General features: G+C 46.5%; 2 protein-coding genes across 5 annotated transcripts in view; one reads left to right on the top strand and one right to left on the bottom strand.

Moving 5' to 3' along the window:
• NDUFB1 (NADH:ubiquinone oxidoreductase subunit B1) overlaps nt 1-1,233 on the bottom strand; it is a 6,409-nt gene extending 5,176 nt beyond the window's left edge. Inside the window, exon 1 of one of the 2 annotated variants that reach the window (XM_075614525.1) lies at nt 1,048-1,233. The gene's annotated coding sequence lies outside the window, so the exon portion shown is untranslated. Of the gene's footprint in view, nt 1-1,038 lie in introns of both variants that reach the window. The other variant, XM_075614524.1, reaches the window with a different exon arrangement.
• Nucleotides 1,234-1,324: 91 nt separating this feature from the next.
• On the top strand, nt 1,325-13,993 carry CPSF2 (cleavage and polyadenylation specific factor 2). Of its 3 annotated transcripts, none has more exons than XM_075614522.1 (15): nt 1,325-1,463; nt 4,675-4,842; nt 5,556-5,715; nt 5,799-5,904; nt 5,994-6,123; nt 6,551-6,666; nt 6,970-7,157; nt 7,246-7,536; nt 7,995-8,095; nt 8,232-8,432; nt 9,777-9,929; nt 10,421-10,646; nt 11,223-11,525; nt 12,309-12,443; nt 12,974-13,993. In XM_075614522.1, the coding sequence occupies exons 2-15, from the start codon at nt 4,694-4,696 to the stop codon at nt 13,064-13,066; spliced, it is 2,352 nt and encodes a 783-aa protein (XP_075470637.1). In that variant the 5' UTR covers nt 1,325-1,463; nt 4,675-4,693; the 3' UTR covers nt 13,067-13,993. The 3 variants fall into 3 exon arrangements, with proteins under 3 accessions (XP_075470637.1, XP_075470636.1, XP_075470638.1); XM_075614521.1 differs by having other exon boundaries at nt 1,334-1,493; XM_075614523.1 differs by lacking the exons at nt 1,325-1,463; nt 4,675-4,842; nt 5,799-5,904 and having other exon boundaries at nt 5,579-5,715.
• The last annotated feature ends 7,519 nt before the right edge of the window (nt 13,994-21,512 follow it).

Genomic DNA, 21,512 nt, shown 5'->3' with positions numbered 1-21,512 from the left:
AAATGTCGCTTTTATGTCTGAAGCACTTCTTCCCATTATTGTTTGTATTACTTGTTATTTATATGATTATGTCACATGTATTACTGCTGTGAAGTGCCATGCCTATTGTCTGACTTTCTTTGTTGCACTAATTATATTAGACTTATATGTACTATACTGTCTCTTTCTAAAGTGCCGAATACACTGTGGGTGGTTTATAAAGATATACATACGTACATATTGTGAAGGTGCAAGGGACAGACTGTGTATATTCCTAAAGTATCCCTATAGGGGGGGGGGGCTGGGCTGTCATGTCACGGGGGGGGGCTGTCATGTCCCGGGGGGGGCTGTCATGTCCCGGGGGGGGCTGTCATGTCCCAGGGGGGGGCTGTCATGTCCCAGGGGGGGGGGGGGCTGTCATGTCCTGGGGGGGGGGCTGTCATGTCTTGGGGGGGGGGGCTGTCATGTCCTGGGGGGTGGGGCTGTCATGTCCTGGGGGGTGGGGCTGTCATGTCCTGGGGGGTGGGGCTGTCATGTCCCGGGGGGGGGGGCTGTCATGTCCTGGGGGGGGGGGCTGTCATGTCCTGGGGGGGGGGCTGTCATGTCCTGGGGGGGGGGCTGTCATGTCCTGGGGGGGGGGCTGTCATGTCCTGGGGTGGGGGCTGTCATGTCCTGGGGTGGGGGCTGTCATGTCCTGGGGTGGGGGCTGTCATGTCCCGGGGGGGGGGGCCTGTCATGTCCTGGGGGTCGGGCTGTCATGTCCTGGGGGGCGGGGGGCTGTCATGTCCTGGGGGAGGGGTGTCATGTCCCGGCGAGGGGGGGGCTGTCATGTCCCGGGGGGGAATGGCGCTGTCCTGTCCGGGGGGGGAAGGGCGCTGTCCTGTCCGGGGGGAAGAGCGCTGTCCTGACCGGGGGGGGGGAAGGGCGCTGTCCTGTCCGGGGGGGAAGGGCGCTGTCCTGTCCTGGGGGGGGCGGAATGGGTCCCAGTGTGAGGGGCTGACATGCGGGGTGGTGATCCCGGTATGAGGGTCCCGCGGCGCACCCGGGTCTCGCACTCACCTCTCTCACCGGCTGCAGCTGCACGGAGCGGGGACGGAGACAGAGGGCAACGGGCGAGACCACTGCACCGCCGCGGGGGGGGGGAGGACTCAAAGCGAAAAAATCTAACGTGAACGGAGCAGGCTGGCGGTAATAATTATACACACACATATACTCCGGCTTTTATATATAGAGTGGTGTAAGGAAACATGGGGGCGGGAGGGGAGCGGTCTGTCCCCCCCCTGTGTGAGATGGTCTGTCCCATCCCCCCTTGGTCTGTCCCGCCCCCCCCCACTCCCTGTTCGAGATGGTCCGTTCCACCCCCCTCCCTGTGTGAGATGGTAGCGGCCGGCTGCCTGGCTCGGGCGGGAGGAGAGCTGCACCGCGCGCTGTGAGGCGGCTCATGGGGGAGCAGAAGGCCGGGCACGTGCGTGGGTCATCGCCCGGTGTGTAGGGAGCGAGCCGCTGTGTGGCCGGTAACGAGATGGGGGGGCACAGGCCTGATACTGAGAACCCGGGAGGGAGGGGGCACAGGCCTGGTACTGAGAGCCCAGGGAAGGGGCACAGGCCTGTTACTGAGAGCCCGGGAGGGAGGGGGCACAGGCCTGGTACTGAGAGCCCGGGTGGGAGGGGGTACAGGCCTGGTACTGAGAGCCCGGGAGGGAGGGGGCACAGGCCTGGTACTGAGAGCCCGGGAGGGAGGGGGCACAGGCCTGGTACTGAGAGCCCGGGAGGGAGGGGGCACAGGCCTGGTACTGAGAGCCCGGGAGGGAGGGGGCACAGGCCTGGTACTGAGAGCCCGGGAGGGAGGGGGCACAGGCCTGGTACTGAGAGCCCGGGAGGGGGAGGGGGCACAGGCCTGGTACTGAGAGCCCGGGAGGGGGGGGGGCACAGGCCTGGTACTGTGAGCCCGGGGGGGAGGGGGCACAGGCCTGTTACTGAGAGCCCGGGAGGAAGGGGGCACAGGCCTGTTACTGAGAGCCCGGGAGGAAGGGGGCACAGGCCTGGTACTGAGAGCCCGGGAGGGAGTGGGCACAGGCCTGGTACTGAGATACAAAAAAAGACAACAGCGCAAACGCCCATAGTGAAGTTTGTAAAAAATATATGAATATATATTGTTAGGGTATTATATCTGCGTACATCAGATAGGTAGGTTTACAGCATTTCATGTGCAATACATGAGTTACCAATCGTCGCACTGCCACCGCCAGACATCAGGAGTTCTCCTTCCCAGCCTCCAAGGTAAGCCGTCACGATCGTGATGTGGAGCCTCCACTGCGGTGCTGTGTTCTAATCGATATCTTTGCCTGGTTACTGCCGTTGCTTTCGCTCGGTCCTCAGATCTGCCGCCGTCTGCAGCTGCCTCCCGCACCTCAGATCACTGAGTTAGAATGTCACGTGTCCCGCGGGGTTTTGCGACCGGCCGCAAAGGGAGATGCGCGACGTAAAGTATGATGGTATCTTTACTGCAGCATACCGAATACAGCTTTTTCATGAAATAAGTCCAATGAGGATGTACCACGCAGATTGTGGAAATACAGTTCTAGGACTAATAAAATTCTATATCCAACGCGTTTCGAAGCGTGAGCTTCTTCAGGGAGGCTCCACATCACGATCGTGACGGCTTACCTTGGAGGCTGGGAAGGAGAACTCCTGATGTCTGGCGGTGGCAGTGCGACGATTGGTAACTCATGTATTGCACATGAAATGCTGTAAACCTACCTATCTGATGTACGCAGATATAATACCCTAACAATATATATTCATATATTTTTTACAAACTTCACTATGGGCGTTTGCGCTGTTGTCTTTTTTTGTGTTTCAGTTGCCTAGGGGTGTATATCCCTAATCACATAGCTGCAGATCACCAATCGATTTAGAGGTTGTATTATTTTGTATATCTAACACAAAGGTGGTGAAGGGTATAAACAATAGAAATAGTAATTTTGCGCACTATATCTGTTTTGTTTTTTCTGGTACTGAGATACCGGCAGGCACAGGCCTGGTACTGAGAGCACGAAGAGAGGATACAGGCCTGTACAGCCTGGTACTGAGAGCCCGGGGAAGGGGCACAGGCCTGGTACTGAGCCCGGGGAGGGGGCACAGGCCTGGTACTGAGAGCCCGGGGAGGGGGCACAGGCCTGGTACTGAGAGCCCGGGAGGGAGTGGGCACAGGCCTGGTACTGAGATACCGGGAGGGAGGGGGCACAGGCCTGGTACTGAGAGCACGAAGAGAGGATACAGGCCTGTACAGCCTGGTACTGAGAGCCCGGGGAAGGGGCTCAGGCCTGGTACTGAGAGCCCGGGGAGGGGGTACAGGCCTGGTACTGAGAGCCTGGGGAGGGGGCACAGGTCTGGTACTGAGCCCGGGGAGGGGGCACAGGCCTGGTACTGAGAGCCCGGGGAAGGGGCACAGGCCTGGTACTGAGAGCCCGGGGAAGGGGCACAGGCCTGGTACTGAGAGCCCGGGGAGGGGGCACAGGCCTGGTACCGAGAGCCCGGGGAGGGGGCACAGGCCTGGTACCGAGAGCCCGGGGAAGGGGCACAGGCCTGGTACCGAGAGCCTGGGGAAGGGGCACAGGCCTGGTACTGAGAGCTCGGGGAGGGGGCACAGGCCTGGTAAAGAGAGCCCGGGGAAGGGGCCCAGGCCTGGTACTGAGAGACCGGGAGGGAGGGGGCACAGGCCTGGTACTGAGATACCGGGAGGGAGGGGGCACAGGCCTGGTACTGAGAGCACGAAGAGAGGATACAGGCCTGTACAGCCTGGTACTGAGACCCCGGGGAGAGATCACAGGCCTGGTACTTAGCCAGGGGAGGTGGCATAGGCCTGGGGAGGGGGCACAGGCCTGGTACTGAGAGCTCGGGGAGGGGGCACAGGCCTGGTAATGAGAGCCCGGGGAAGGGGCACAGGTCTGGTACTGAGAGACCGGGAGGGAGGGGGCACAGGCCTGGTACTGAGAGCACGAAGAGAGGATACAGGACTGTACAGCCTGGTACTGAGACCCCGGGGAGAGATCACAGGCCTGGTACTTAGCCAGGGGAGGTGGCATAGGCCTGGGGAGGGGGCACAGGCCTGGTACTGAGAGCCTGAGAGGGAGGGGGCACAGGCCTGGTACTGAGAGCCTGGGAGGGAGGGGGCACAGGCCTGGTTCTGAGAGCCTGGGAGGGAGGGGGCACAGGCCTGGTACTGAGAGCCTGGGAGGGGGCACAGGCCTGGTACTGAGAGCCCGGGGAAGTGGCCCAGGCCTGGTACTGAGAGCTCGGGGAGGGGGCACAGGCCTGGTACTGATAGCTCGGGGAGGGGGCACAGGCCTGGTAATGAGAGCCCGGGGAAGGGGCACAGGTCTGGTACTGAGAGACCGGGAGGGAGGGGGCTCAGGCCTGGTACTGCGATACCGGGAGGGAGGGGGCACAGGCCTGGCACTGAGAGCCCGGGAGGGAGGGGCCACAGGCCTGGTACTGAGAGCCTGGGAGGGAGGGGCCATAGGCCTGGTACTGAGAGCCCGGGGAGGGGGCACAGAGCTGAGAAGCTTCTCTTGAGTGGTTTTACCATTTTGTTCTTTACCAGCAACAAGATAAACAATATTTTTAAACTGGATATTATGCTGATGTATTTTGAGACACAACTTTACATTTTCTTTTCTTTCTCTGTAATAGATTTCTAACGTCTGCAAAAATGACTTCCATTATTAAACTGACCACGCTGTCCGGAGCGCAGGAGGAATCTGCGGTTTGCTATCTGCTGCAAGTTGATGAGTTTCGGTTTCTCCTGGACTGCGGATGGGATGAAAACTTTTCCATGGATATTATAGATTCGCTCAGGAAGTAAGATGTTCTGATTATGGTCAATATGTGCTAAGCAGTCTTGTCACAGGACACCTTCTGGGGCTGGAAGACTTCTGACAGCCCAGTGACTTGTATCTGCTTGGTGAATATAACCATATGTTTTCTGAGCAGTGAAATTACAAACCAGCTTCTGTTACTGGTTACTGTATAGAAGTTCCATAATGACGATTAGGCTAACTATTGTTTTCTCTCTGCTCCTAAAATAAACTCCACAACTGATTAGTTGCATTTTAGGGACATTTTGTTTTAAAATGACCTTCCAATTCCAAAGTATCAAACATGCGTTCATATTAAATGGGTTATTCTGAAGGCTGGGATACGTTTGTGTTGAAATAACACATGACTTCAACAGCTATTTATTTTATTTATCTTGAGTTTTTTACTCTTAAGTAATGAAATAATTAGATTTGTAAGCTCCTCGGAGCAGGGACTCCTCTTCCTTAATGTTACTCTTATGTCTGAAGCACTTATTCCCATGACCTGTTATTTATATTATTTATCTATATGATTACAACATTTATTACTACTGTGAAGCGCTATGTATATTTATGGCGCTATATAAATAAAGACATACAATACAAAATTCAAATATTCCATACAGACACAAAAGTAGGTTTGGTCTAAAAAGGCCCATAAGCAGCCGCCATGAATCTCAGTGTCCTTAAAGCGCTGTTTGTCTCCTCCGTTGATAGGCATGTTCATCAGGTGGATGCAGTGCTCCTCTCACACCCAGATCCTTTGCACCTGGGGGCTCTCCCCTATGCTGTTGGAAAGATGGGATTAAACTGTGCGATCTATGCCACCATCCCTGTGTACAAGATGGGCCAGATGTTTATGTATGACTTGTATCAGGTAGGTTATCAGTTGCCTGAATGTCTCCAAATGTTTGCGCGAGACACACTGTATGCTAAAATCAGAGCTTTTGTGGTTTTCAGTCTCGACACAATACAGAAGATTTCAATCTGTTCTCTCTGGATGATGTTGATTCTGCGTTTGATAAAATACAGCAATTGAAGTTTTCCCAAATTGTGAATCTGAAAGGTATAAGACGTTTTTAGCCCACATATCGTACATGAAACGTATGAAAACACAAGCCTGTGTCTTAATAACATGGACTTTCTTTTCATCAGGCAAGGGTCATGGTTTGTCCATTACGCCTTTACCAGCGGGGCACATGATTGGAGGCACCATATGGAAAATTGTAAAAGATGGGGAAGAGGAGATTGTGTATGCTGTGGATTTCAATCATAAGAGGGAAATGTAAGTCACTTTCCCTACAATTCTGTATCAGAATTCACTTCAATCCCTCGAATATGAATCCTGTTTTTGCAGTGACCGCTGCAGAAATCTTAAATAATCCTTTTGTAATTTGGGGAGAAGTCCTGGTACCCTGCACAATAAGGCAGATAATCTGTATTCACTTCCATCTCATACTGATCCTTCGCTGTACAGAAAAATAGAATTGAAAGTGATCCAGTGCACGCGTGATGCACCAGAGGCACAAATGTCCCCTAACGCTTGCCTTATAATAGTGCTTATGGTGTTTCTTACACAGATATAATACTGGTTGGCTCAGTATTGCTTGGGCCGCTTTTGCAGACATGAAGCTTCGTTAATGTGACGGCCGGCTTCAACTGCACGGAAAGGACGTTCACATCCTCGCATTATTATACTTCTTTGTTTTCAGACATTTGAATGGCTGCTCTTTGGAAATGATCAGCAGACCGTCGCTGCTAATTACTGATTGCTTTAATGCCACCTACGTCCAGCCAAGGAGAAAACAGAGAGATGAACAGTTGCTAAGTATGTCACTTTTTTTTGTAGTGGAGGCGTAAATATCCTGTTCTCAATATTAGTAATACATTTATATTCAGTCTTATTGCATATTAAACAATATTTGTAGTAGTAATCTTTCCAGGTCTGCTGTATCTGTTTTGCAATCTTGACATTTTGAGAAGGAAATTAGTTAAATGTGCTATTACCGTGTCGGTAGATGCGTGCTATATACGTGCGGCTGTTGGAATCTTGCACAAGTTCCCACCGAATGTTCAGCCCAGAGATGCTTTTAATGAAACCATTACATAATCGTGTCTGTTCTCTTCGTAGCGAATGTCCTGGAAACCCTGCGAGGTGATGGAAACGTACTCATTGCTGTGGATACAGCAGGGCGAGTCCTGGAACTGGCGCAGCTGCTCGATCAGATTTGGAGAACCAAAGACGCAGGGCTTGGAGTCTACTCCTTGGCCCTTTTGAATAACGTCAGTTACAATGTAGTGGAGTTCTCAAAATCTCAGGTTTGTTGGAAGATGTCTTTTTGTAGCTAAAGTCTTTTGATTCCTGACTTTTGGGGGCCCAAACCTGTAACTTTTTGTTATCATCCAGGTGGAGTGGATGAGCGACAAATTGATGAGATGTTTTGAAGATAAGAGGAACAACCCTTTCCAGTTTCGTCACCTTTCCTTGTGTCACGGTTTTGCGGACCTCGCTCGCGTGCCAAGTCCTAAAGTGGTCCTCGCGAGCCAACCTGACCTAGAGTGTGGGTTTTCCAGGGAGCTCTTCATTCAGTGGTGCCAGGACCCAAAGAACTCCGTCATCCTGACTTACAGAACCAGTCCAGGAACTCTGGCCCGCTTCCTGATTGATAATCCCACAGAAAAAGTCATAGATATAGAGGTAATAATGGCCTGGGATTAAAATATAGGGCAAGCTCGATGTGGCCTTGTGTCTAAAGTAGTGAGAATTATAATCTGCACTAGGTAGTGATTCGTTGTATTCGCAGGCGCCGGGTGCAGCTTTCACAGGATATGTGCTTCCAGAAAAGGTTACAAGGTTAGAGTTGGACTGAAGGAAGTAGCTCAGTAGTTTTTTGTTTCTTCCTTTCTGATGGTTTCAAATCCAAGTGCCCGCTCCGTTCGGTAACCTTGTTCAGGTCTCTCTACCTACCTGTGTGTCGGGAGCCAACATTAGCGTGGAGGCTCCACGGGAGAGGGACTGATTGTACATGTGTATTTTATCGTTCTTGACCATTATAAACGTAACCTTTAGTGACCGATTTGGGTCACATAATATGCTCCTTTTCCCTTCAGATTTGTAAAGCCGATCAACCTGATCTTTCTACTTTCACTTTACAGCTCAGAAAACGTGTGAAGCTGGAAGGGAAGGAGCTTGAAGAGTACGTGGAAAAAGAGAAACTGAAGAAAGAAGCAGCCAAAAAACTGGAGCAGTTGAAAGAGTAAGTCTCTATTTCTTTTCTAATTGGGCTGGTGAATCCCTTTATTCCCGGAAGGTCCAGCAGTGCATATGATAGGGCTCAGTACTTGTCACGTGTTCTCTAGATGCTGAGCTCTACTTTCTGCTCCTTTGCACAGAGCGGACATTGATTCCAGTGATGAGAGTGACGTCGAGGAGGATATTGACCAGCCCACGTCCCACAAGGCGAAACACGACCTGATGATGAAAAACGAGGGAAGCAGGAAAGGGAGCTTCTTCAAACAGGCCAAGAAATCTTACCCCATGTTCCCTGCACCTGAAGAGCGACTCAAATGGGATGAATATGGCGAAATTATAAAGTAAGGCACTCCATGTTTTTTGTTTAACGGCCTGGGAGCGATGTTCCTACCAGTTAGTCTTTTAATCTGTTGCATAGTAGATGAGGTTGAGAAAAGACGTACATCCATCAATTTCAACGAATGCCAAATTTAGACGACAGTTAATCCTATATCCGTACTTTCAGAATATTGGTCCAGAGGAAGGCAAACACAAAAATAACAGTGACCTATCTATCACCCAATAATCTCATAAGGGGAAAAATAAATTCCTACCAATCGGATTAATATCTGGATCAACATCCTTCCCATGTATACTTATTTGGTATATCCCTTTATACCTTTCCTTTCTAAAAAGATGTCCAACGTTTTTTTTTTTTAACAAATCTGCCATCATAGTCTCCATGGGTAATGAATTCCACACTGTAACTGCCCTTACTGTAAACAGCAATGTGCAAACTGGGGGGGGGGGGGAAGAATTTGTAGGGGGGGGTGTGGGTGTTAGAGGCCCCGCGCTCTTCCCCACGGCAATTAAATGCCGCGTGAGGCCTCTAACTCACCTGCTCTCTACAGGTCTTCGGCGACGCGTCGTCATGGCAAGGCGCATCAAATGACGCAGTGGGGTGATGTCACATGACCCGCAACGTAATTTGACGCAGAGTCATTGGGAGAGAGGGGGGCGCAAACGCTGCAGCTCCCGGGCAGGGGGGCACAGCTCAAGTGCGCGCCCCTGCTGTAAAGAACCCTTTCCTTTTTTGTTGCTGGTGAAATCTCCTTTCCTCCAACCTTATGGGATGACCCGAGTCCTTTGTACTGCCCTCGGGATAAATACATGTAGTTAGTTGTTTTGCAAGCTCCTTATGCTGTCCCCCAATATATTTGTATATAGTTCTCATATCCCTCTTAGACGTCTCTCATGTCATCCAACTATATTAACATCTACTCATGTTGAATAAGTATCTATGGGTCAGGTGGGTGCTAGTCTTCAAATTGGAGATCTGTGCTTGGGGTACAATTTACCCATCGCTTGGGATGTCCATCCTGGCAGGCTTAAATGTTTGCCGTATCGCGCAGGAAAAATTCTGGTTTATCTTGCGGTTTCTGCGCCCAGGATCTAAACCTCACAAACAATTCTACATTTTAATATTGGCTTCGTAGTTGTTTGATGTGCAGGGCACTGTAGCATATTGGAAGAGGAACAGTCTTATTTGGACTGTGCAAATACTTAGTGGGTGGTAAGGTTGTCTCTGACCTTGAAAATTAAGCAAAGGGAATTGTGGGTTTGTTAAACATGCAGATACTACTATGCAATAATGTGTGCCCAGTGGCATCAGAGAGGGGGCTTACACAGCTTTAAAACTGCCGTAGACCTGAGGATTTCCTGGTGCCTGAGCTTCAAGCAACCGAGGAAGAAAAGAACAAGCTGGAATCCGGTTTGACAAATGGAGAAGAACCAATGGACCAAGACTTATCAGATGTTCCCACCAAGTGTGTCCTAACGACGGAGTCAATGGAAATCAAGTAAGTGCTGAGCCTGAAATTCCTTTCTGTACGAGCTGCTTTATGGTAGAACTCCGATTTGAGATAGACACACGGGAGCTATAAAGGTTTAAGAGGTGACCTTTATAGGGTATAGCAAACGTTTGGGTACCATCAGATGGTAATGTCTGGCATATTTATTCTGGAATGTTATCCCAATCTTTTCAATGCCCAGAGGTGGCATAGGTTAATGCAATCACACCTGAACGCTCTGCAACCCATGCTGCAATGTGATGCAGTCTCCTTATATACCAATTAAAGGGATTCAAGTGATAAATTACTGTGTCTTGCCTTCTGTGCTTTCCAAGATCAATTGCCTTCATGATTTCCTGTCATTTAAAAGCAAGCGTGAATTTGAATAGCTCAGAATAATTATTTTAAACAATATTCTAGTGGACGAGACCTGGAACTTTTTATTTGGCACGAGCCGGAAATTGAATAAAACCCAATGTTGGCGTTCTGTTTCACTCCAGGGCTAGAGTTACTTACATTGACTATGAAGGCCGCTCCGATGGGGATTCCATCAAAAAGATCATTAACCAGATGAAGCCGCGTCAGCTGGTCATCGTGCACGGCCCCCCAGACGCCGGCCAAGACCTGTCCGAGGCTTGCAGAGCGTTTGGAGGCAAAGACATTAAAGTGTACACCCCAAAACTACACGAGACTGTGGATGCAACAAGCGAGACGCACATTTACCAGGTGAGACAGTGACGTCTCGTTACAAGTCTTCTATTCATATCCATCAGCAGATTGAATACTTTTACAAGTTCACATATGGAGATCTCCATGAGCTGCTCACAGTCGCGCCAGTGCTGGGCGCTCGGCGCTGCCCAGTCGCGCCAGTGCTGGGTAATGGAGATTTGTAAAAACATCACTGTTGCCAGTTCCAGTCCTACAATCCTTTGAGATTTCAACTTCTGTGCTTTTTGCGGTTGATACAAAAACCATATAAAATGTAATATTTTATCTTTATTTACAATGTAATATGTTCTTTTCTCCTAACTACCTTTAGCAATATTTTTCCTGTTATTTCTGAAATTGTACTATAATTCCAGGCCGAGCTTCTCGTGTAGGTTCTCCCCGCTCCCCTGACATTGAGCAACGATCTCAAGACTGCAGTGGGCGGATGTTGTGCATCACACACGCCTTGGGGATCCTTTCCCTTAAAATAAAACCTTCAGTGAATAAAACCTTCAGTGAATGTTATCGCAAATTCAGGATTCACTTCTAGACTCTTGTAGCTCTATTCATTGAATGAATGTTTCATTTGTCCAGGTCCGCCTAAAGGATTCCCTGGTGAGCTCCCTGAAGTTCTGCAAAGCTAAGGACACTGAGCTTGCGTGGATTGACGGAGTGCTGGACATGAGGGTGGCAAAGGTTGACACGGGGGTCATCTTGGAAGAAGGGGAGCTGAAAGAGGATGGGGATGACTCTGAAATGCAAGTGGACGCCCCTGCAGTGGACGCCAGCGCCATCGCGCAGCAGAGAGTCATAAAGAGCATCTTCGGAGACGATGACAAGGAGATTTCAGAAGAAAGTGAGATCATCCCAACTCTGGAGCCATTACCTTCAAATGAGGTGCACGAGTTGTGTGTTTTTGTGTGTAATCTACTAAAGTGAGACGGCTGTTCCATGTTCGTGTTCAGCTAAACAGATTATATCGTGACATAGATAATCTCCGTTGTAGGAATCTCCACCTCCAGGAATTATAATGGACGTCCCCTGAACAGGAGCGTTTTGTATGTTAATCGGTTGCCTTTTCTTTCTCACATCCGTTAGTTTGCTGCCACACACACAATTAGAAATCTTTAAAGTTTTTTCTTTTTCTTTCCCGATCTATTCCTATGCAGTTACATTATAATAATGAGCAACTAAAGCCTTTTCTAATATAGACACAAAATTATAATTATCTTAATAAAAAATGACTTGGCTCGTGTTTATCGAATCCCATTCCCAGGAGAGATTTATTTACAGAAGTTGATCATTATCAAAAGTTCTCCCTGACTAAATTCTAGCAATTACATTAAAGAAACCTGTACCAGTTCTGTATATCATTTATTATTGTTTATTTGTAAAGTGCCAACATATTCCGCAGCGCAGTACAGAGTAATGTATATTACAGAAAAACTGTTGTACGCAACTGCAGCCGAACATGCAGGTAATAAGGCCCTGCTCGTGCGAGCTTAGTCCTAGAGGGAAATGCCATAGAAAGGAAATGCTTTGTTTGACCAACAATCATTTCTAAACCCATAGCAAGCAGTGAGTGTATACTGTGTTTCTTGCTGTGCAATTTTGTATTGTAGTCTAAATGTGAAGCAGAAATCACTATCCATTTACCAATGATTCCGGTGTGTTAAACAGGTGCCAGGACATCAGTCCGTCTTTATGAATGAACCTCGGCTGTCCGACTTCAAGCAAGTCCTTCTGCGGGAGGGGATTCAGGCGGAGTTTGTTGGAGGGGTGCTGATCTGCAATAATATGGTGGCTGTTCGCAGGGTGAGTTCTAACACCCCTTTACTTCCAAGGACACGGGAATGCATTGTTCTGGGTCACAAGTCCCTGTAGGTACAAATAAACATATTGCTTCTTTTTCCTATCGGCCCTCTAACCAGATTGCACAAGTACTTGAAGGCATACGTTTTAGCAGATTACTAGTTGAGTATTTTTAGGTGAGGGCGTTCATAATGTAACACACAGGTTTCTTTTACCATTCGCCATGTGCACAATCTGTTTTCCTCTTTGGCACAGTGACACGCTTGGTTATAGTTTTTAGTTGTGTGAATTATATCAGTTCATCCCAATGTTGGCTTAATGTCTGCTGATCGCCCTGTTTGAGATGCCACATTTAGGAAACACTTTTTGCATTGTGCTTTCTCTGTGCCAGCCAAACGATGGCTCTGCTGCGGATCCCTGAATATAGTGCGGTTACAGAATCTGTTGCTGATAATTGTTTAAACTTTGCGTTTTTGAGCCCGTATTGTGATGTTGCCTTCTGTAAAACGTGTTTTTAATCTGTTTCTTTTCAGACGGAAACAGGCCGCATTGGGTTAGAAGGCTGCCTCTGTGAGGACTTTTATAAAATAAGGGATCTTTTATATGAACAGTACGCCATTGTTTGAAGGATGTTTACAAAGGACTTGGACATGTTGGGCTTTTTTTTTTTTTTTGGAGCGGGATCGCCGAACACAACTTCATCTTTGTTAGTTTTTATATTTATTTTTTTACCTGGAAATGCAAAAGAAAAGAACAGTTTGTAACATACAAGGTTAGATGATAAATGTCGGACTCTGCTCATCCACATTTGCTTTGGATCAGACGTCTTAACAATAGTATTTCTCCATCTTGTACAGAGTTTTCAGCTGTGTGAGGTTTTTGTTTTTTTCCAGGACAGTATAACATGCAGAAAAAGCATTGGCTGTGAGTTCTCTAGGAAAGGTAGCAGAGTTTGATATGAACATGTCAATATTGTTTTTTCTTCAGTCTTTGCCCTGAGGTTGTTGGTTTTACTCATAATATCTTTGTGATTGTTAGGTCTGTGTTTGTGAGAGCCCCGAGTTGCACTCTCTGCATGCTGTACTATCTCGGATATACAAATTACACGTCTATAACAGCAGACTTATACAAACTTGCACCAATACATGAATATAACGTACTAACTACTTCTGTGCTGGTAAATAACCCCAGACAGGCTCATTGGTCGGGCTTCCGCCAGCTGCGATGTGCAGTATTCACACCCTGGTCGGCTGGTAACTGCCTTTCAAGTAGATAGCAGTTACTGTCTGACTAGGATCCAATACCCACATCGCAATACCCACCCACTTGTTTTTTTATCCTTTTTACATCAGAATAATTTGCCACAATACGGCTGTATTTAATGTTCCAGAAACTGATCGAAACAACTTGGAAAATGAGAAAAGTAAAATGCGTGAATGGGACGGCCTCGTGTTGGGATTGGATGTTGCCATTTTAGTTTCAACAAGCTTTTGTTACTGTTGTGTTTATTTCTTTATTTGTTGTAAAAGGCAGATCTCTGTACGAGAGGGGTGGGGGGGGGGGTGAATTTGTTAGATGTATAAAGTGTTTTACAAACAGTTCAGTTTCCTGGTGAAGATTCTTAAAACTGCAGAATATTTTCTTCTTGGCCCAAAAGAACAATTTTTAAAATGTTTAGTATTATTCAGTGCACCTCCTTCTTAAAGAAAAGGAACAGACCAGAATAAACCTGTGCCAATATAATCAAAACGGGCTAGAACCTCTTCTACAGTAGGCTCCAGCAATGCAGGAGTTAAACCTAGTTTCCTTTCATGGCTCCACCCCAAATCTGCATGTGTATTTTATAGGGCATCTTGATCTTTTCCTCGCTTCAGACCCCCAAGGGGTATTCCTAGCAGCTTCTGTTAGTGTTTTATATGGTGGGAATAACTTTTTATTTTTTTTAAATAAAGGATAGATTCGGCTCTGCAGGAAATGTATTAGAAAGTGCCTTGAAGGAATGTTCTAGTATGTAAGTGATTTAGGCAGCAGCCCCTCTGCTGTTAATATGTATAACCTCATTTCAAAAGTTAAACAACCAGCATTTTACACATCCAACTGACCAAGGAGCATCTGTTTAAAGAGCACAAACTGCACTCATAAATCCATATCTCGCCATGCAACAAGAGGCTGGTGGAAGGGCTCCCACTGTCACTTTGTGCCTGTACTGTAGCTGTTTGGAGAAAGGTTTGACGGGGATTTGGGAAGACTGCAGCTTTGCTTTCTTTCTTTTATTCCATGGTTACCGTACTTGCTACTGTAACAAAAACATTACTTCCATGCTGTGTGCTTAAAATGTTCCAAAGTAAAATAGATTTAAACTTTTACAGGAAATTGTATATTTATTACACTCTTACGTAAAACCGTAACAATTTTATTTTCCTAATTAAAAATTGGAGTAATAAAGGTGAAATTATAGCGATGCATGAATATTGTATGAACACTGGTTTGGGTATTTGAGTGGGCTGTAAACTACGTTTGATGGTGTGTTCTTGTTCAATGGTTACTTATCTCTGAGAGGTGGGGGGGTTGTCTTCCTCCAATTGAAAAAAATATATATCAACACATACCCTGTATTCTGATTTTTCTTATATTTGATACAGTCCTTGTTTAATCAATCTTAATCACTACCCCACTATTAATTCCTTTAATACTGCGGGAGGGCCCAGAAAGTATTGCTTGGGTATTGCAGATGAAGAGGCGTTTGCTGAATGCGGGAGACAAAGACATACATACCAATAATTATCCATAAATTGTAAACACTGGTTACTTGCTGAGCGGATACATCAGATGTAAATAGAATAATTATTGCAGAGGGCATTGAAAACAAAGCTCCCGTTCATCCCTACATTCATTTGGACAGATCCACAAAGCACCAGCACGTCCTTTTGCATCATTGCTGTGCTAACTAATGGACCAGAACTAAAATCCCACTGAAACAGACTCATCCCCATACTACCTGCATTTAGCAGCATGGCATTTACAAGATCGGTACATTCTTTCCACCAAAGCAATGTAGCAAAGTAATTGCTTTGGTGGAAAGAATGTACCGATCTTGTAAATACCATGCTGCTAAATGCAGGTAGTATGGGGATGAGTCTGTTTCAGTGGGATTTTAGTTCTGGTCCATTAGTTAGCACAGCAATGATGCAAAAGGACGTGCTGGTGCTTTGTGGATCTGTCCATTTCTTATGGATTTTATTTTGTGTGCAGAAAATCTTACAGATCCTAACTGTTGCTCGAAGTTTTTTTTCTTTTCAATTTGAGAGGAGCTTAGCTCTCCTCCGGCTTCGAGTCTCCTGAACACCCATCATGTTCATTAATCCCTCACGTGGTGCTGTGGCATTCTGACACCGCTTGCTTTGCACATGGCTCGCAAGCCCTTTGATGCTGAATGGCATGAGGTGCCAGCATTACACTGCTTGCCAATATGTCCCTGGCCCCTCTAGCTGCAAAGGAATGAGATACATTTGATGAGGTTATCCCTTAATTACTTTGCATCACTTCACTGCACATAAAACCTTGGAAGGTTTGCTGATGACATGTGGCGGGCAGCAGAACTTGGAAACAAGCTCATCTTGCACAATAAAAGCCACTCGAAGCCTCTTCATCCAAAAGCTTGGGGACATATTTGCAATGCAAAATAATGCAGTGAATGTGTTGTTTTTTTTCAAGAAGGTCCATTTGAGAATGTTATGAGTTTGATAGTATTTCCTGTATCTCTGCTTCAGTTTACTCGAATAGTAGCCAGTTAAAGTGTAAAAATGGAAGTTCATGCATCCAAACCTGCTGTATTTTGGTGAACATCCTTTTACTTTTCCCCTCTTTGGATATTACCAATGTAGCGTTTATAAGCGATGTACAAACACTGAATAGTTTCATGGTAAATTTAAAAAAAAATCACAATCCAGACACGTAATTTTTTTCAGGACATGTGGAAATACAGGCATTATAATGGAAACCTTTCCATAATCTAGTGTCCCAAATATTGTATCAGGCTATGCAGTGATAATCTGAAACATTGGAAAATGCAGCCTGGTGTGATGTGCGGTAGAATTGTATCAGTCTACAAGGACACCACAAATGTACCATTTTGCTGCCAGAGGAGCACTATGACCTTATTAACTTTAATGCCATAATGCATTAGTGGGCAACTCCAGCCCATAAGACCCCCAATAGGTCAGGTTTTAAGGATATCCCAGCTTCAGCACAGGTAGTGCAGTTGAATACCACCTGTGCTGAAGCAGTGATATCCTTAAAACCTGGGTGGGTGGGAGGACTGGAGTTGAAATTTATAGCTTGCGCTAAATCTCATTGCATGCAAGAACAATTCTCATTTGTATTCTCCATAAATAACATGGTATGAATAATGTTTCTGGCTCTTACAAGTCATCCTCATTTTTCACAGTGCGATAAAATGGGAGATGAAAGACTGTAATGTTTACAAAAATTGTGGCACATAATAATATAAGGACACAGCCTAGCAATCTGCAGAAATAAAATATTTGTAATGTGCCTATTTCGCAACCTTTGAATGAGCATCGCAACAACACAAACAATATATTAAGGAGCTTGGATATGAGTCCTGCACAGATGGTGAGTGTTTATTATTTAAATACTCGTATATCTTCAAAAGAAGTGTTTTGTGTGTGGAGAGTCTGCACAGGAGAAGTGAATATTCTGCCAGCCATCTGTTTCTCTCTCTGCTTCATCACTACGTTTCAACCTACTAAACAATATATTATAGAACTATTTGAAATCTTCACCTTTTTAAAGGTCCCTATTTGCCATGCTTAGAAAGACCGTGTCCCATTTCAATAATAATAGTATGTTCTTGTATAGTGCTGCTAGTATTTTATGTAGCGCTTTACGGAGACATTTTGCAGACCCGGTACCTCCCCTGTAGAGTTTACAATCTATGTTTTTGTTGCTTGGGAAAGTGACTTGCCCAAAGTCACAAGGTGCCGACACCAGGAACTGAACCAAATTCCCGTTTCAAACTCGCTGAGCTACTCCTCCAATGGATCTGATCTCATCCAGCTGATGAAATGTCTTCACTGAACATTGAATAAGGGTGAGATATATACATATGCGTATGTACACGTCTCTCATCCTTATATATATATTGAAAGAACAGTGAATTTAAACTGCATTTAAAGTTGTGGTCCAGCATAGCACCAAATAGAACAACAAAAGAACTGCTCAACTAGTCTGATCTATGGGCAACAGGTAGTTATATACTTGGCGTACTTAGTCCATAAGGACTCTAGTATAAAAGTCCAAATGTCCAGTGTCCCCCTGATCGGGGGATACCTTGAAAAATTGGGGAAAAGGAAAAACAGACGAGCACAGCCTTTAAAAGTAAAATTTATTGACAGGAGTATTGCTCACTTACATGTGAGTAAGCACCGGCTACACTTCACCCGCCGGTATTTACTCACTTGTAAGTGAGCGATATTGCATTTATTTCTGTCAATACATTTTGTACTTATACAGGCTGTGCTCATCAGTTTTTCCTTTTTACCAAATAGAATTAGTAGTGATGATGGATTACTCTTGAGAAAGTCACAAGATTGTGACGGAACGTGTTGGGTCACCTGGAACGCACCAGACTTGAGACGGCTCATGCTGTGATTTTAATGTGTGTAAGAACCGGAACAACAAAGCCAACTAACTTGGATATTTCACCTTGGAGGTTACCCCCACGCAACTACCTAGTTTCCTCTTTACTATATATAATTTTAATACTAGAAAACAAAAGCACCCTTTTTGACAGCACTCGTTGTATGTGATAGTGTAAAGATGAATGATTTAAAATGCAATCTTTTAATTCAACTGGTTAAAATAATTGTCAAAACATTAGAACCAAAAATCCAACTGACATTAGTAACAAAACACAAAAGACAGACAACATTAATTAGTCCTTAAACTGCAAACTAGGTGGTTGATCAAAATCTAACCAGACTGACTAATGGCAGAGAAGAAACCCATATATGAGAGTAAACCTCCTAGTGTAGCAATAAAAAGTTTAAAAAGCCTGTGTAAATAAAACAGGTAACATGGGACTGATCTTACACATGTATATACCTCTTGAAGAATCTGGGTATATAGTAGATGGATGTTGACTCACTGCCTAAGTGATGACAGTAGTGTATATTGGGCACAAGAGCTCACAAAGTGTGATAACTGCCCCAGAGCCAGTCATCACACTTTGTGAGCTCTTGTGCCCAATATACACTACTGTCATCACTTAGGCAGTGAGTTAACATCCATCTACTATATACCCAGTATCTTCAAGAGGTATATACATGTGTAAGATCAGTCTCATGTGTATATTCGTTGCTGTATATCGCACATTTTATTAAGGGGCTATAACTGGATACGGACTAGATCCGTGCCCCAGAGCCAGTTATCACACTTTGTGAGCTCTTGTGCCCAATATACACTACTGTCATCACTTAGGCAGTGAGTCAACATCCATCTACTATATACCCAGATTCTTCAAGAGGTATATACATGTGTGAGATCAGTCCCATGTTACCTGTTTTATTTACACAGGCTTTTTAAACTTTTTATTGCTACACTAGGAGGTTTACTCTCATATATGGGTTTCTTCTCTGCCATTAGTCAGTCTGGTTAGATTTTGATCAACCACCTAGTTTGCAGTTTAAGGACTAATTAATGTTGTCTGTTTTTTGTGTTTTGTTACCAATGTCAGTTGGATTTTTGGTTCTAATGTTTTGACAATTATTTTAACCAGTTGAATTAAAAGATTACATTTTAAATCATTCATCTTTACACTATCACATACAACGAGTGCTGTCAAAAAGGGTGCTTTTGTTTTCTAGTATTAATTTTGTTCTCTCTCTCCCCTTATTGCACCGTTGTATACATCACATATATATTTGAGGCAGACGCGAGGGTTCCCTTTCTCTTCCCCCTTCCCTAGAGTATACTACTATATATAATTGAAAGCACTGTATGCCTGTCTGGATGTCCGGTCCCTAGGGACAATCGCATTGCACCTTTGGCCTGTCACTCCGCCTCAGGCCATGCCCGCCCCCGCACCATGCCCGCCCCTGCACACCTCTCATTGGTCGTCCATGCCCGCCCCCGCACTATGCCCGCCCCCGCACACCTCTCATTGGTCTGCGGCCAACACCACTGCCACACTGTGACAACCCTCACTGAGCTACACCACTGACACACTCTCCCACCCCTCACTGAGCTTTGGTAATCGCAGCACCTAATCCTCACTGCTCTGAGACATTTGCACCTCTGAGACATTTGAAACTTTTTTGGGACCACGCTTCACAACTCTCAACAGACAAAACCCTGCACACCTGCTACCAATCAGGTACAGACTCTTTCCTCCATAAATATTTATTTCACCACTGCAAACATACACCGCACGATCACATCCACACACCGCCTCTTCAAAACACCACCCCCACCCCCCCCCCCCAGCCCACATCGCTGTCTGCTCCAGGCCTACCGACACACCATTAACTCCCCCCCCCACCCTGCTCATCTCCTCCGGAGGCCGCAACACACCATTAACCCCCCCCCCCGGTCCTCGCTGACGCCCACTGCACGGAGCTCCTCCACAGGCCCCCAGCATTAACCCCCCCGCTCCTCACCTCGCCGTACACCACTGCACGGAGCTCCTACACAGGCCGCAACCCGCCATTAACCCCCCCCGCTCCTCACCTCAGCCCACTGCACGGAGCTCCTACACAGGCCCCCAGCATTAACCCCCCCCCCCCCCGCACCTCAGCACACTGCACGGAGCTCCTACACAGGCCCCCAGCATTAACCCCCCCGCTCCTCACCTCGCCGTACACCACTGCACGGAGCTCCTACACAGGCCGCAACCTGCCATTAACCCCCCCCCCCCCGCTCCTCACCTCAGCCCACTGCACGGAGCTCCTCCACAGGCCCCCAGCATTAACCCCCCCCCCCCCCCCCCCCCCCGCACCTCAGCACACTGCACGGAGCTCCTACACAGGCCGCAACCCGCCATTAACCCCCCCCCCGCTCCTCACCTCAGCCCACTGCACGGACCTCCTCCACAGGCCTCAACCCGCCATTAACCCCCCCGCTCCTCACCTCAGCCCACTGCACGGACCTCCTCCACAGGCCCCCAGCATTAACCCCCCCCCCCCCCCCCCCCGCTCTCACGGTTCACATCCCGGGCAACGCCGGGTCTCTCAGCTAGTACGGACTAAAATCCTGTATCGGGTGGAAAATTCTAAGGGACGTTTCTTCCTCAAGCTATTTGTGAGCAAACATCTTTCCGTTTACTGGCTCCCAGCCCACAGACATTTCTCTCTTCGCTATAAAGATTTGACTTGTAAATGCGTTTCATCTTTTTTATGCCAAGTGTGTGTGTGTGTGTGTGTGTGTGATATATAGTATGTGTTATATACACACAGACAGTACTGTGAATTTTAAGTGGAGGCGAGGGGCTGCGTCCCCCGAAATGTTGTGTTGTTTCCTTATTATGCTCACAAAGTAAATATAAAGTACTTGATGGTTTAAAGTAAACAATGTGTATGGTGAAGACTCCATATTCCTATATATTTATCTGTCTATATGTATTATAATCTACCTACATTCTCATCTATCTTGCAATTAATCATCCTATGTCTCCACTTTTCTCTCTTCTAAATGTGATCTTAATATTTAATTCATTCTCCTTTCTCTCCATACAGCTCTCACTTTTTATCTTTCTCTCACCATCCTTTCACTCTAGTTTCTTTCTTACTATTTTCTCTCTATCACAATCTCTCTATTTTCTCTCTATCACAATCTCTCTTTATTTCCATGTTTCTGCCTCTGCATTATGTATTTACTCTCTCTTCTCTGTTTACATCTAATGCATCCTCTGTCTGAAATCTCAACGGTCACTCTAACGGATTTCCTTACCCTTTAACCGTCAGACCTCTGTTTTATATGAACGGCATGGCACACCTTGTGCCCCTTTCAATCTCCATCTCCTTGACCCTGTTCCATTCTGGTGCCTGTGATCTG

This window comes from Ascaphus truei, chromosome 9 (assembly GCF_040206685.1).
Source record: "Ascaphus truei isolate aAscTru1 chromosome 9, aAscTru1.hap1, whole genome shotgun sequence".
NCBI lineage: Eukaryota > Metazoa > Chordata > Amphibia > Anura > Ascaphidae > Ascaphus > Ascaphus truei.
The sequence above is the reverse complement of the archived record's forward strand: the minus strand, read 5'-3'. Positions and strand labels throughout refer to the sequence as shown.

Excerpts from the sequence above, each read along its gene's own strand:
- CPSF2 (XM_075614522.1), top strand. The coding sequence starts at position 4,694 with ATGACTTCCATTATTAAACTGACCACGCTGTCCGGAGCGCAGGAGGAA. Across the intron at positions 5,905-5,993 it reads CCAAATTGTGAATCTGAAAG|GCAAGGGTCATGGTTTGTCC; the intron begins GTATAAGACGTT and ends TCTTTTCATCAG. Across the intron at positions 8,433-9,776 it reads GAATATGGCGAAATTATAAA|ACCTGAGGATTTCCTGGTGC; the intron begins GTAAGGCACTCC and ends AAACTGCCGTAG.